Here is a 13,512-nt window from a genome sequence, read left to right as displayed (position 1 = left end):
AGTGCCTTCTTCCCAAGAGCGCAGTTCAGATACAGGTTAGAGCAGTCAGGTTGGCTCTTTTCCTCCCATGTCTTCAGCTGCACGTTTCTGCCTTTTTTTTTTCCCTGCATTAGTTCTCACAGTGAACCAATTCAGAGAATTAAATTGGCAGAAAACTTAAGCCAGAGAATGGCCTTTTCTTCTGCTTTTTTTGCCCCCCTCCCTCTGTTCCCACCTACTTGGTTATATTTCCGGAGCAGTCAGTGGGAAGGAGGAGAAGCTTCAGAAAGGCAATTGGTCCCATATATCTTAGGCACCTGTCTTAACTGGAATGACATGCTGTCTGAGAATACCCTTCTCCTGCTACTGACTGTAAATAAAACTGTGTCGTATCTTGGATCAGATGCCTAATGGTGATAGGAATAGAGGTGGGAGACGTGATCTCAAGAATTAATGTTCTGTTAGTTCAGTTACAGTGGAAAAGATAAACATAAAGACCGTTTAGAGGAACAGGAGAGATAACCACAATAAAACATGAATAACATATGGCTGAAAAAATCAATGAAATGGGGGAGAGTGTTTTGAAAAAATGTAGTAGCTAAGATTACGTTTCATTTTTTCCTTTCAGAAATGCATTCAATTTTAAGATGTCATTCTGAGACCTTTTATTGATCCTATTATTTCCAACAGCTGGTATGCAAAAACTATGAGTGAAAAGTTTGGGGGTATTTTTAATTCAGTGTTGGGAGTGTAGGAATCATCTACATACAGTGTTACATATTGTACCCCAATTCTGATTTTGCAAGTGATCACTTAAATACTGTTTCTCTCACACACTATTGTGGCAAAAAACTGATAAAACTAAGCACGTGCTTAATAACCAAAGTCAAGCTATGGCTCAGAATTGTAAAACTGAAGATTCTAAGCAAGTAACAATTTACCTATGAAGACTTCAGCAGAAATACCTTTCAATTCTTCCTTTTCCCTCCTATGTCCTAAAGAAACGACACAAATAGAAGATCCCAGGAAACAATGGAGGCAAGAACAAGAGAGAATGCTGAAAGATTATCTTATGGTAGCCCAGGATGCTCTCAGTACTCAGAAGGAACTGTACCAGGTGAAAGAACAGAGGCTAGCACTTGCACTGGATGAGTATGTACGGTTGAATGATGCCTACAAAGAAAAATCAAGCTCTCGTACAAGCTGTAAGTACAGTAGAAAATACAATATAACCTCTTTGATCTGTGCCCTGCAGGGGATCCTGTTTCGCTTTAGGATGGGTCTTCAAGGTTTGCTATGAACATCTTCTATTCTGGCTTTTTTAGAGATAGCATCCTTTTTTTTTTTTTTAATATAAAGATATTCTGCTGGAAAGAACTCTCTCCTCTCTGATACAATTGAACTGCTCTGAGCCATGGTTTAGAGCAGTCTGCTCTGAACTCTGTTTTGTCACACAGTATGTCAGAACAAAATTCTACCAAATCTAGGTTCAAAGTAAATAGGATCTCCTGCACTTCATGGCTGCATACTGAAATTACCTTATTGTGCTGACAGGTACCTGCAAAAAAGGAGTTTGCTGCTGCTTCATGCAATAGTTTTACACCATGTATGAAATAGGGGTGAAATATAGGTGCATGTTACAATATTGGTCAAGGGATTGGCATGGTGAAGAGTTTTCAGAGGCCCGTATTTGTTTTGTTAGCCATCAGTCTCTTAGAGGTGGATGCCCTCCAAGACCCTTAACGACCATTGTATCCCTCCTGTGAAGCTCTCTGATAGCTTTATGTTCTTCTTATGTTGTGGCATCCACAACTGCACCTAGTGTTCAAGGTGAGATCATACCCCTTAATGATTGCCAAGCTGCAGTGCTGACTACTCTATAAAAGGATATAGATTTGTAAAGTATCATAGTTTTTCTGTACTTTGTAGCTTTAGATCAATGTGGATATGTCAAGGAAGAGACAGATTCATGATTTAAAAATATTTAAATACTTTTCCTGTTGTTTTTTTTATTTTTATTATTTTTGAAGTATTCTCAGGCTCTTCATCAAGCACAAAATATGACCCTGATATTCTGAAGGCTGAAATCTCTACTACAAGATTAAGGGTGAGAGTTCTTAATTCATACTCATTTGTATTGCGTATGCAGGGTTTCTGACTATAGAATGCAAAGGTTGAAATAGCGGAGGTATCTTGTACCCTGATACTGAAACCTCCTAATATTCTCATTAAATACCTAATATTCTCATTAAATTCTCATTCAAGGGCTTGTAATGAATTTTTAAATGAATTTTTAAAACTGTCTCAGCTAATTCTAGAGAATGCACTTTGGTGAAACTTTGACGATAGTTTAATAAGATGTGGATTTAAATAAATCTGTTATCTATTTTTACTTCTATGATTTTGCTTATAAAGAAAGAGTAAAAATAACTAGGTGAAAATATAAAAGGTAGTGGGCCAAAATGAGACAATCTAGATGATTGTACACAATCTTTCTTCTATGAGAAATGTGTCTTTAGCTACATGAACTGCCTCACAAATTTTTGTTGGTTTAAAAAGCACTTTCTAGTGATGGTGTGAACATTTGTAAAAGTCAAAACATTCAGATGAGGATTGAAAGTTTTTATTCACTTTCTGAATCATTAACAAGCAAAAGTCTTTATGTGATCAACCTCTTCCAGTATGGTCACTAATGGACTCCATGTAAAGACCTGTCACTCACAGGTTAGTTTCTAGTTAATTCATCTTGAATAAGGAGGAAACAGTGTGGAAGACATTTGAAACCTACATAGGGAATTCATTTGTTTATGCTGTGGCACGTGTTCATATGTTCTCTATGGATAACCAGAACTTTCTGCAGTTAGTAGTGACAAAAATCAGATCGAACCATGCAGGTTAAAAGGACAGAACCTCTGTAAATAGTCCTTGAAGGGCACTGGGATACAGATTCTGTGTGAGCAGAGGTGTCAGTTACTCAGCTCTTCCATTGCCCCCTCCTGGCTTCTGCACAGTGCAGTGCTCAGGAGACTCTGAGAATAACATCCTTCTTCACCTTAGTGTAATGAATAGGAGTCCAAACAATTATTGTTCAAAAGGAATTGTAGAATAGCTCAATAACATTTTAAAACAATGTAAATCAGAGATGGAATACATTGTAAAACTGTTGTCCATTTGCTGCCCTCCCTACTGCTTGCACAGCCTGTTCTTTCTTAGAAATCTCAGTCTGTAGCCCCTTAATTTTTAAGTAGAGGGGGAAGTCATTAGTAAGAAAGCCTATTTCAGCAGTGAGACTATTGGAGCAAAAATTTTGGAAGCTTATGAGTAGAATCTACAGCAATACGGACCCTGGCTGGGAACAAGAATGAAAACACAAGGCTAGAGCTTCTTTCTAAAATCAACGCAGCAGTAGAAGATGTTTTCCCATTGGCAAGGGAATCACTGGTATATTTAGGAAATTAAAGGTATTGTTGAAGAACAATGCACATGACCAAATGTAAATATAGTCTTCTAAGAGCCAGAGGAGAAAATTCAAATGCATTCCTATGCTTGTTTTTTTCCTATTACTTAAATCTAATAGCTCCCATCTTGGAATGCATCGATACTGAATTACCTCTTAGCTACAGATCTACACGTTGCCCATTTGCTCAGTGGAGAGGCAAATGTGCTAATGACAGCCGGTCAGTTTCTGGAGTTTTTTTCTCTTCATTGCTTGTCAGAGTCAAGGAGCCTAACATGCTGCTGGTTCTCAGTGCCTGATCTATTGGCATTGCAAAGTCCAAGTTGCATATGTGCCTAAAATAGGTGACCTGAATCTTGTCTGCAGACTTTAGAAGGGTGCAGTCCAAGAATATCTGTATCAGCATAAAGTGTGTTATCATCCAAACCCACTGGATTTGAGAGTCATTGAGATAAGAAAAAGTGGAGCCCTGTGATGCTAGGGCTGGAAAGTGGTTTTCGAGGAAGAAGGCAAGAGAGGTATGACTGTATTATATCATAGTTTACCCTTATTTGAATGTTTGAGGATGCTTTGCTAATATTCAGCCTTGTGGCATTCTGTAGTATATGCATGCATGGTCTTAATGGGAAACAAAGTTAGTCATTAGCAAGCTGCTGGCCAACTAGTTAGAATTTGCACATTGATTAGTGAACTATTAGGTCAGATGTACTAAGCCTGTTTCTCTCTGTCACACGCACTCACTGAGGTTTACTGGCATCATCAGGTTAATGGTGGCCGGGGGAAAAACTCAGCATTCAAGGAAGTTCTGAAGTAGCCTTTGTCCTTTTCCTTGTTAGCTGTCCTTAATATGTGCATATGGCACCTTCTGGATACATGTGTTGCCCATTGCACAATATGTCATAGAGAATATATGACAGAAATATGACAGCTTGAATGAAATAAGCAGGGACAAAAATTTGATATGTGATCAAAGACCATTTTATGCATATGCAACAAGTAGGGGATGAGCCTTTATAAGATAACAGGAGTTTTTTCTGATGTTCTATTAGTACTTGAGTACTGGGGATAGAGGGGGTTAGCACAGAAGCATGCCTGAAGACAGAAGGAGGAAGCAAGAGGTCTGTCAGGTGGCTTAAAAAGATGTGCAGATACGGTAGGATGGGGGTGAAGGATAGTACAAGTGAAGAGTTGTGAAAAGTGGGATTATAAAAGTTTTGAAGGAGAAAGGAAGGATATTTTAATGCGACCTACAGTGCAGTAAACACAATCTCTCTATTATCATGTATGTCACATCCTTCTGTGGTAACCTAACTCGCATTTCCTGATAATAAAATGATGATGAATTACAGCAGAGGACACTCAGAAGATGATCTTGAGGAAAATGTAAGGGCTTCAGAGAGATCCAACCCTTAAAGTTGAAAGCGAGTATGCCATCTGCAATTACAATAAATTCACATTTTGGATTAAGGAAACGTGTAGCCATTCTTCATTTCTCAGCAAAGTTAAGGCTTTTTCATATTTCACGTTACTTTACCTGAAACCCAGTAGTGATATCTGTTTGTTTTTTATAACCTTGCTTGGAATAGTTGAGAGAGATTATTCCTGGAGTTGAAAAATTCTCATTTAGTTCTCTGTTTTTCTTAACTGTAGGAAAGTGTCATGCTGGTCAGGGAAAAAGTAGTTAAGGAGAGCTGAATGTGTTGTTAGGGACATTGCCACTTTATCATGCTAAATAATCTGTATAGTCAAAATAAAAACAGTTTTCTGTCAAGTGTAGCAGCTACTGATTGTAGTTTCTAAAAGCCTGAACCTAGCCCTAATTATCTAGTTAACAGATTTGCTTTGGAGAAAATGGAGCTTGCAAGCAACATTTTGTTTCTGTCAAAGAAAAGTCATTAGCCAGAACTTACAAACTTGAATGCCTAAGTATAAATTACAAATCTATATGTAGAAACACATATGAAGCATTTTAAGTCTCTTGGAAAGCTCCAGCAGCTGCTTATGCTTCCTACTCTTGGTTTCCTGGCACGTTGGATATTACACTTCTTGGTTTAAAGAGTAGGCACAAAGAAGCACAAAGAACCACAAAGTATTGCAACCTAAGAAGTGACTGCAAAAAGTCTTGGAACCATAATTTTGAAATCATTTTCAGTTGAAGTGGTAAAATTCTTTATTTTAATATACTCAGTTTTCAAGATGGAATTGAGTGTCTGAAGACCTACATAAAAGCATCAAGCATTTCAGTGTGGTAGTGAGACTTCTTGTGGGCTTTTCCTTTTTTCACCTTGCTGATTGGAAATGAGGGAAAAAAATCTGGCTATTATCTAGAGTGCAAATCAACAGATGTTGGTGTGTAAATACTCACATTTGGGACTCCACATTTCATGTACACTTTTTCTGTTTGTGCTGAGGATGAATTTTAGTTTGTGTTAGAAATACACTGCTAATTCAGTCCAGAAACTTTTAATATGTTTGGAAATTGTCACATTAAAAACAACAAAAAAACAAATTGCCAACCCTCCATTTAATTTCATCTTAATTCATAAGTATTTTATATTGAATATCAATACTAATGTTAAAAAGCATGTGAGCATGCAAATTTAGGGAAAGTAGGGAATGTTTTCCCAAAGACAGTTCTATTAAGTAAATGCATATATTTGTGATCCAAATGTATTTAGTTCTTGTTGTCTTTGTGAATGTGAACTACGTATTTTGGGATCCAATGCCTGAAAAGCTTTATGAGAAAGGATAATTCATAGAAAAAAGCAGAGTCCACACTTTGTTTTTGCAGTGTAAATGACTTGAGAGCTTCCTGGAATGAAAATGTGAAAATAGAGTAAGCTTAAAAATAAGAAGGAATGTCCCTGTAGGACAGTTGGAATGCATGCTTAACAAGGAGAAGTAAATTACTTGCTAAAGTTCTCTCAGGTTTAATAACACAGTGTGGTATCAATACAAATAAGGAATGTGATTTAATCTGCTTGTGTCCCTTTAATACTAAAGCATGTTGCCCATAGATGTAAAGAAGAGAACAGATCTTTCTGTTTTTAATGTGTGTCAGTAGAGCAATTTACTCTTTCTTTATTTTCCTCACCCAAAGTAGAGAGTATGTTAATTGTTCAAAGCCATGTGTTATGCTGTTTGAGGAGGAATTTTCTAAGTCTTGCTTTGATTTAACACAAGGTTAAGAAGCTGAAGAGGGAACTCTCTCAGATGAAGCAGGAGCTGCTGTACAAGGAACAGGGCTTTGAAACACTGCAACAGTGAGTAATAAAAAAAATAGTTGAAGTTGACTTAATTCAGTTGTATGAACTTTTTTTTTTCGGTCGCAGAAGTGAATACATCTTATGTGAGATTATTATGAGAAACGTGAGAATCTACAACTCTTTCTGTTGCAGTTAAAGAACAGGAAATCTGTAGAAATAGCAAACTTGTTATGCAAGTGTTCAGATGAGAAATCTGTTCCTCCTTCTACTTTTTTCACGAAAGAGCTTGGCTGCAAAGAGGCAGAAGGAAAGTCAGTGGTTAAGGATTCCTAGGAAGAATTTAGCTGCTTTGCATGTCCCATTTAACAAAACAAACAAACAGAAAAAAAAACCCTAAAAACTGAAGGAAGTAATTAGGTCTGTCTTTCTTTCTTCCCCACATCTGAACTCAAAGAGAAAGAGGAGGATGCCGATCTCAGAGGTATGAATGGTGGCAGAACTGTGCCGGGTTTGAAATGAGTCACAATTTGAGTGTTGGAGACCTGACTTTCTTTGTCCAGCTGCTGTGGTGCCTGGGCTGCAAAGGGCTGAGCTAGGGTTTTGGGTATCTAAGTTGGATTATTAGAAATCCATTTATTTATGCATTAATTTATTTATTTTCAATCTGAGCAGTCTGTGCTGCTCCTGACTTAGTTGGGCCCTAAAATAGTAATAGATCAGTTTTATACAGAAGGATTCTATTTATTTATTTATTTTTTTACTTACTTACTTACTTACTTATTTGAATGCAGAGAAAGAAGTCCTAGTCCAGGAAAATGGTGAATGAAAATCACAGAATCATAGAATCACAGAATGGCCTGGGTTGAAAGGGACCACAGTGATCTAGTTTCAATCCCCTGCTGTGTGCAGGGTTGTCAGCCACCATCCCAGGCTGCCCAGAGCCACATCCAGCCTGGCCTTTTATATCTCCAGGGACAGGGCATCCACAACCTCCTTGGGCAGCCTGTTCCAGTGTGTCACCACTTTCTGTGTGAAAAATGTCCTCCTAATATCTAACCTAAACCTCCCCTGTCTCACTGTTCTATCTTAGTTACAGGCTTGTCCAAATGGAGCAAATCTTTTTTTGTTGTTCTTGTTTTTAAACACAAGAGCATGAAGTAGATTGGAAACTGAAGCCCTTCAGCACCTTAGGAGGATGCCAGTGAAATCACTGTCTTCCTTCATTTTGACTAAGGCAGAAATGTGAGATTTTGTTATTTAAATACATAAAGACTAGACTGGAGTGAGTGGAGAAAAAGATAACTGATTGAATTTATTTAAACATGAATTGGATTTCAAAGCAAAGTTTAGAAGAGAAAGACACATTGATTCTAAAGCTGAAGGTAATAAAAACTCACGCTGCTGTCCCAAGATTAAAGGTTAGCCAATCATGCTGGTTTTATTATATTAATTCAACAATGAAGTATTGTTTTAAAGCAGCTTGCTCACAGGCCATTTTGATAGGAATCCAAAGCATGTTTCAGAAACTGTCAACAGCATTCCACAGAAATACAATGGGCGTTTGTTTTAAAAAATTCAGTCAGCCGCTTTTGAACAGTACTAATCCCATTAATTTAAAACAGGGAGAGGGAATATCGTATATGTCAGAGATCCTTCTTGTCCATCTTAATTATATATAGAATAAAGCAGTTGCAATTTGAATATGGCACGGCATGTTAGTAGGCAGCATGTGGTGTATTTATTACCCAAGCGTTCATTCATGACTGCAATTGTTGGCATATCCTGTATCTGTCTGACCTTGGCAACTTGGTGTAGGTTACCAGAAATTGAGTGCTGTCAGAGAGTAGGTGTGTGCATACTTATGAAAGAGTTTGGGGAACTTTCAAGTTGAAACAAATACATCCTTGAGTAGGAATCTGAGTGCAGAGTCATGTTGTTTACACAAATTTAGTTTTGTTTTGCAGAAAAGCTGAAATGTGGAGAAAGGAAAAAAGTTACTCTGATATCTTTAATGACTGCTTTAGAATCTTGATATATTTGTGCACAAAATTAAAAGAAAAATAGAATACTTTATTTCAGGTTTTTTTGTGTTCTTGCTCAATCATTCATTCCTCACTCACAAGGTTAATATCTTGTAGAAGGATGATGGCTGATGATAAAAACAGAAAACCAATTGTACGATAAAGGAATGTATTCTCTAGTAGATGGTGAAGATGCCTGTTGTTTTTAATTTTGTGAAACACAGCTGCAGCCATTTGTATGGTGCTATAAAATACACAGTTAACACATTTCTCCAACCTGTAGTTTTACAAACTCAATTTTTTGAAGCCCATATGTAAAAACCAAAATGAAAAAAATTTGTCTTCAACTTTAATTTTTAAGTTGTTATTTTTTAAAAATTATTGATATTCCAGTAGTTCAGTAATTATCCAGTGTATGACATATGGTATTAATTATCCATAGATTTAGTGAGTAAAGAGAGCCTGATGACTGGGTGAGCGCAGCAGCTGCAGTAGGTGGTTACTTCTTAGGATTAGGGTAAGTGAGATGGAAGCTGAGGGAAGAGTGTGGTTACATGTCCTCTCTGCAAGAACCATCAGTACCTACAAGCTTGCTTGTCTGGATGTCACATTGTGGGTCTGGATAGAGGAATACTGCCTGTAATACATTCTGCTTCTCTAAGTATTGCAAATAGGTAATAGTATAAAAGTCAAACCCCAAAGTTGCTTCTGCACTGCAGAGGGTTAGGGTGGGCATAGGACTTTTTTTATCATGTTGACAGCAGTGTGTTGTACTCCTGGTAGCACATATAGGAGTATTACTTCACTTAGTGCTCTGTGCCTCACATGTCTTTAAGAATGAATCAATGGTTTTAATGCCAACATGCTCTTTTTTTCCTTTTCATAAAATTTCCTGTGTCAGCAAAACCTATTCACTGTGTGTGTGTTGGATAGCTTGACATTTTTGCCACACAGAAAGTATTTTAAGATACAGGTTTCAGTGTCCTTTTTCTCTTTGCTTGTCTGCTAATGGAAATATTATCAGTTACTCTTGCCCCTCTGTTCTAACTATGCTAGTCTGAAACAGAACAGCAGAGATGTTAACATTATTTGCAGTATGCAGAATTAATATGCTCTTCTTTCCACAGAATTGACCGAAAAATGTCTGGAGGTCAGAGTGGGTATGAACTATGTGAGGCTAAAGCCATCCTCAGTGAACTGAAATCCATCAGAAAGGCGATAAGTTCAGGAGAGAGAGAAAAACAAGATTTAATGAAGGTATTTTCTAGGGTTAGCATAAGTTTTGTGTGGATTTGTTTCACCAGAAGGAACTTTAATGATGCTAAATACTGTATATTTTATACTTTTTAAGGGATTTTCAAAACCATGTGCCAAACTAGTGTTAAAATCTGTTTTGTGATGCAGAAACTGAAGCCTGTTACTTTCCTAATTCAGAAAGTCCCTGAATGGCAGTCAGAATATAGGTATCTAAAGTTGTTGGTAATGTTGCATGTTACCTCTATAACACTATTTAAAATATTACGTGGGCAAAACTTGAGATACATATATTGAGATGGGTAGCCATTTTCTAAATGGACACAAGTTCTACAAATTGCTCTGCATCCGTATCTGAAGTAGATTATTTATTTATTTATTTATTTATTTAGCATCAACCAAATACTTGATTTGTTTATAAAGGGGTGCGAGAGAGAGAGAAAGAGAGGGGGGGGGGCAACAAGAATAATGTGATTGTACCCAGTGTCACTTAAGAACTACTTGGTTAAAAGGATGGTTTTCTAATGTGAGGAAAAATACATATATATATATATACTGGAGTCTTCTAGATAAGTATCTTCTGAACAGAAACCAGTATAAACTCTGTAAAGTATCACAAATTCTCAGAATGACTGGGGTTGGAGGGGACCTCTGGAGATCATCTAGTGCAACTCCTTGCAAAAGCAGCTTCCCTAGAGAACTTGTACAAAAGTACAAAGACAGTTTAACACCAATTTGTTCTGTTTCCTGGACAGAGTCTTGCAAAGCTGAAAGAGAAATTCAGTCTTGACCAGAATATTGGGACATCGGAACCAGACCTGAGTTCCAGCTCTGTAAATTCCCAGCTGTGTTTTTCTAGACAAACTCTGGATGCAGGGTCTCAGACTGACATTTCTGGTGAGGTGAGCCTTTTCATTTTGTCAAGCATAAAGAGAAATTGAATCAGAATGCTGTGGTTAATGGAATTGGCTGTTACAAACGGCTGTTTACTGTTGCTGATAGGTGTTATATATATGCACATTTAAGAGAAAATTACTTAGAATCAGTCATCTGATTTTCCACTTCAAATTTAAATCAGGATTCAGATGAAGTTTTCATATTTGGCATGAAGCATTTATACCAATCTGATTTAATCAAGTAGTTCCAGTACAGTGAAGAAGAATGTAAGTAAATAGTATTTTTTGGATCCATCTATGTGGATGTTGTACCTTACAGACTTACTTTGATCTGAAAATGTCTTTAATTTTCAGAAACAAGATCTCAAAATTTAACAGTGCAGTTTCATTTCCACAGCTGAGAAAACATAAGGGAACTATCTCTTCAGTGATTCATTGATAATTTCTCTGTTTCACTGATGGTATATTTACAGTGACAGAAAGATGTGCTTAATTTTGGCACCTTCTGTATATATCTGTGCTGAATTTATAAGGAAAAGTTTGTACTAGGTTTTCCAAACAGAGAGCTAAGCTTGCCTATAGACTGTAGCGTTTGTTTGTTTGTTTGTTTGTTTTTGAAGTCTTGCCCTGGAATTGCACCTATTTAACCCTGAATTTTGAGTTCAGTGAGGATTTGAAGTGGGTCAAAATTTTGTGTTTCAGTCAATGCAAGACCTCTTTGAAAATGTTCGCGATTTACTCTGCTGGAATATGGCAGTACGGTAATTAAAAGCAGATGAACTGCATGAGAAGAAAACAGCACTGAGTATGTTACTAACTGTGTATATAAGAGCAAGTGTATGGCCAAAAGTGGGCGTCGTTTCATTTATTTAAGAAGTAATTTTTCTAGCCTGGGCATTTGTTGATCTATACTGTTGATTTGTTTTACAGTTTTGCACAGTGATAAGGCTAATATTTTTTTCAATAGGTTGGAACAAGAAGTAGATCCAATTTAGCAGAGAAGGTCAGACTAAGTCTTCAATATGAAGAGGCAAAGAGAAGGTAATGGGGTTAGTTGCTTTGTTAAATTACAGTCTTGAGTTGGGCATTTTCGACCTCTCCAATGCTAACGTTGTGCTCGCAGTGACATCTAGTGGACGCTCCTGTGGACACGCTGGAGGCATTACTGCAAAATGTTTCTTTCTCTCTTGGAAGCAAAGCAGGCTTTCAGGATCCGGCAGTGCTTTTGAGCAGTAGTTTTTACATTTAATGCTAAGTTATGTAAGTTAAGAATTGAAATGAAAAGTTTTAATATTAGTTCCAGGATTGTGGAAATAGAGTGAATGGGTGTTCCAATGAAAGGCTGCCAGGCTATTTACTTCCATTTAAATCCTTCTTTGGGGTCATCATTTCAGTTTACGATGCAACTGATGATTCTTCAGGTAGAACGCTTCAGAGTTCCACTTCAGATTTTGTAGTCTTAATTCTCTCTTTTTCTCTGGGACTCAGAATCATAGAATGGCTTGGGTTGGAAGAGATGTTAAAGATCATCAAGCTCCAACCCCCAGCCATGGGCAGGGCTGCCAACACTAGATCAGGCTGCCCACGGCCCCACCCAGCCTTGACTTAGAATGATTTAAATACTTGTTTTCACTGTGAGATTATTTTTTAATAGCCTAAGGAGAGAGGAAATCAGGAACTGCCCCGCTCATGAATGTGAAATGTTTTTCAAATAAGGTTCTGCAGTGGTTGCTCTTGAAAGCAGTGCTGTTTTGATGGATTGCCACAGCACTGAAGAATAGGCATCAGAAAGCAGAACATTCTGGGTTACAGTAACACATATTCTTGTACAGTAGAGGAGTAGCGCTGCATAATACTGGGGGAAGGTTTACATTATTTAAACAAATAAATTGCATGTCAGCTATTCAGAAACCTTACAGTTTTTGTTATGTAATTTAAGAGAAATATAAATCTAGAAAGTTATCTCAAGGCCCCTTTTTTTTATATTAAAAAAGAAAACAATAAAGGAAGAATTAACACTTTCCCATAGTTGAAAATTGTACCTATAATGAGACTTGCTTTGTGACTTAATTACTAATTCATTTAAAATACTATGGCATGGTCAATTAGAAAACCAGGAAGAGAATTATTAGCTTATAAGTACAAAGTAACAGCTTAAATAGTTTTAATGTTTTGAAGATGAGAGGCTGCACAGTCATTTTCCAGAATCCAGATATATATTCTTTATATAATAGTAGTTGCCATTCTTGCTGGAAACATCAGTAATCTTTTCTATCATCTTTATGGATCATAAAACTTTGTTATATAATCAATGCAATTGATTAAGAGTGACAAAGCTATTGGGTTTCTTCAGCATTGAACTTGCATGATTTCAGCTCAAAGTCATCATGTATTTAGTATTGTCAGATAGTTTTCTAGATTTGTATAGATGGCACTTGCTCTCAATTTTCTTTTGTCCGAAACCAGATCATCCTCTGTTGTGACTGTCTTGATACCAAGAAGTCCTACCATCGTGTTTTGTTTCTCATTTGTTGGAACAAAAAGATACTCTGGCAGTAATCAGTGTACCACTTCTAGCTATTAAAAAAGCATGGTGTTTGGACTCTGGACAACTGCAGCATAAAATCTTACTTTCTCACAAATTAACCAAGAAGATGAGTCAAAATTGCAGTAGATGAAATACTTAATCTTTGCATAAC

General features: G+C 37.0%; 1 protein-coding gene across 3 annotated transcripts in view; it reads left to right on the top strand.

Moving 5' to 3' along the window:
* Positions 1–13,512, top strand: part of WWC2 (WW and C2 domain containing 2) — an 85,649-nt gene that overhangs the window by 37,363 nt on the left and 34,774 nt on the right. For all 3 annotated transcript variants that reach the window (XR_016465922.1, XM_090138909.1, XM_031607466.2), the window contains exons 3-8: positions 981–1,184; positions 2,010–2,086; positions 6,620–6,699; positions 9,791–9,920; positions 10,673–10,819; positions 11,781–11,854. Coding sequence is in view for 2 of the 3 variants with exons in the window: in XM_090138909.1 (XP_089995035.1) it covers positions 981–1,184; positions 2,010–2,086; positions 6,620–6,699; positions 9,791–9,920; positions 10,673–10,819; positions 11,781–11,854 (712 nt within the window). In the remaining variant the exon portion in view is untranslated. The remainder of the gene's footprint in view (positions 1–980; positions 1,185–2,009; positions 2,087–6,619; positions 6,700–9,790; positions 9,921–10,672; positions 10,820–11,780; positions 11,855–13,512) is intronic.

The sequence above is a fragment of the Phasianus colchicus genome, chromosome 4, assembly GCF_987193195.1.
Source record: "Phasianus colchicus chromosome 4, bPhaCol1.hap1.1, whole genome shotgun sequence".
Lineage (NCBI taxonomy): Eukaryota > Metazoa > Chordata > Aves > Galliformes > Phasianidae > Phasianus > Phasianus colchicus.
The sequence above is the reverse complement of the archived record's forward strand: the minus strand, read 5'-3'. Positions and strand labels throughout refer to the sequence as shown.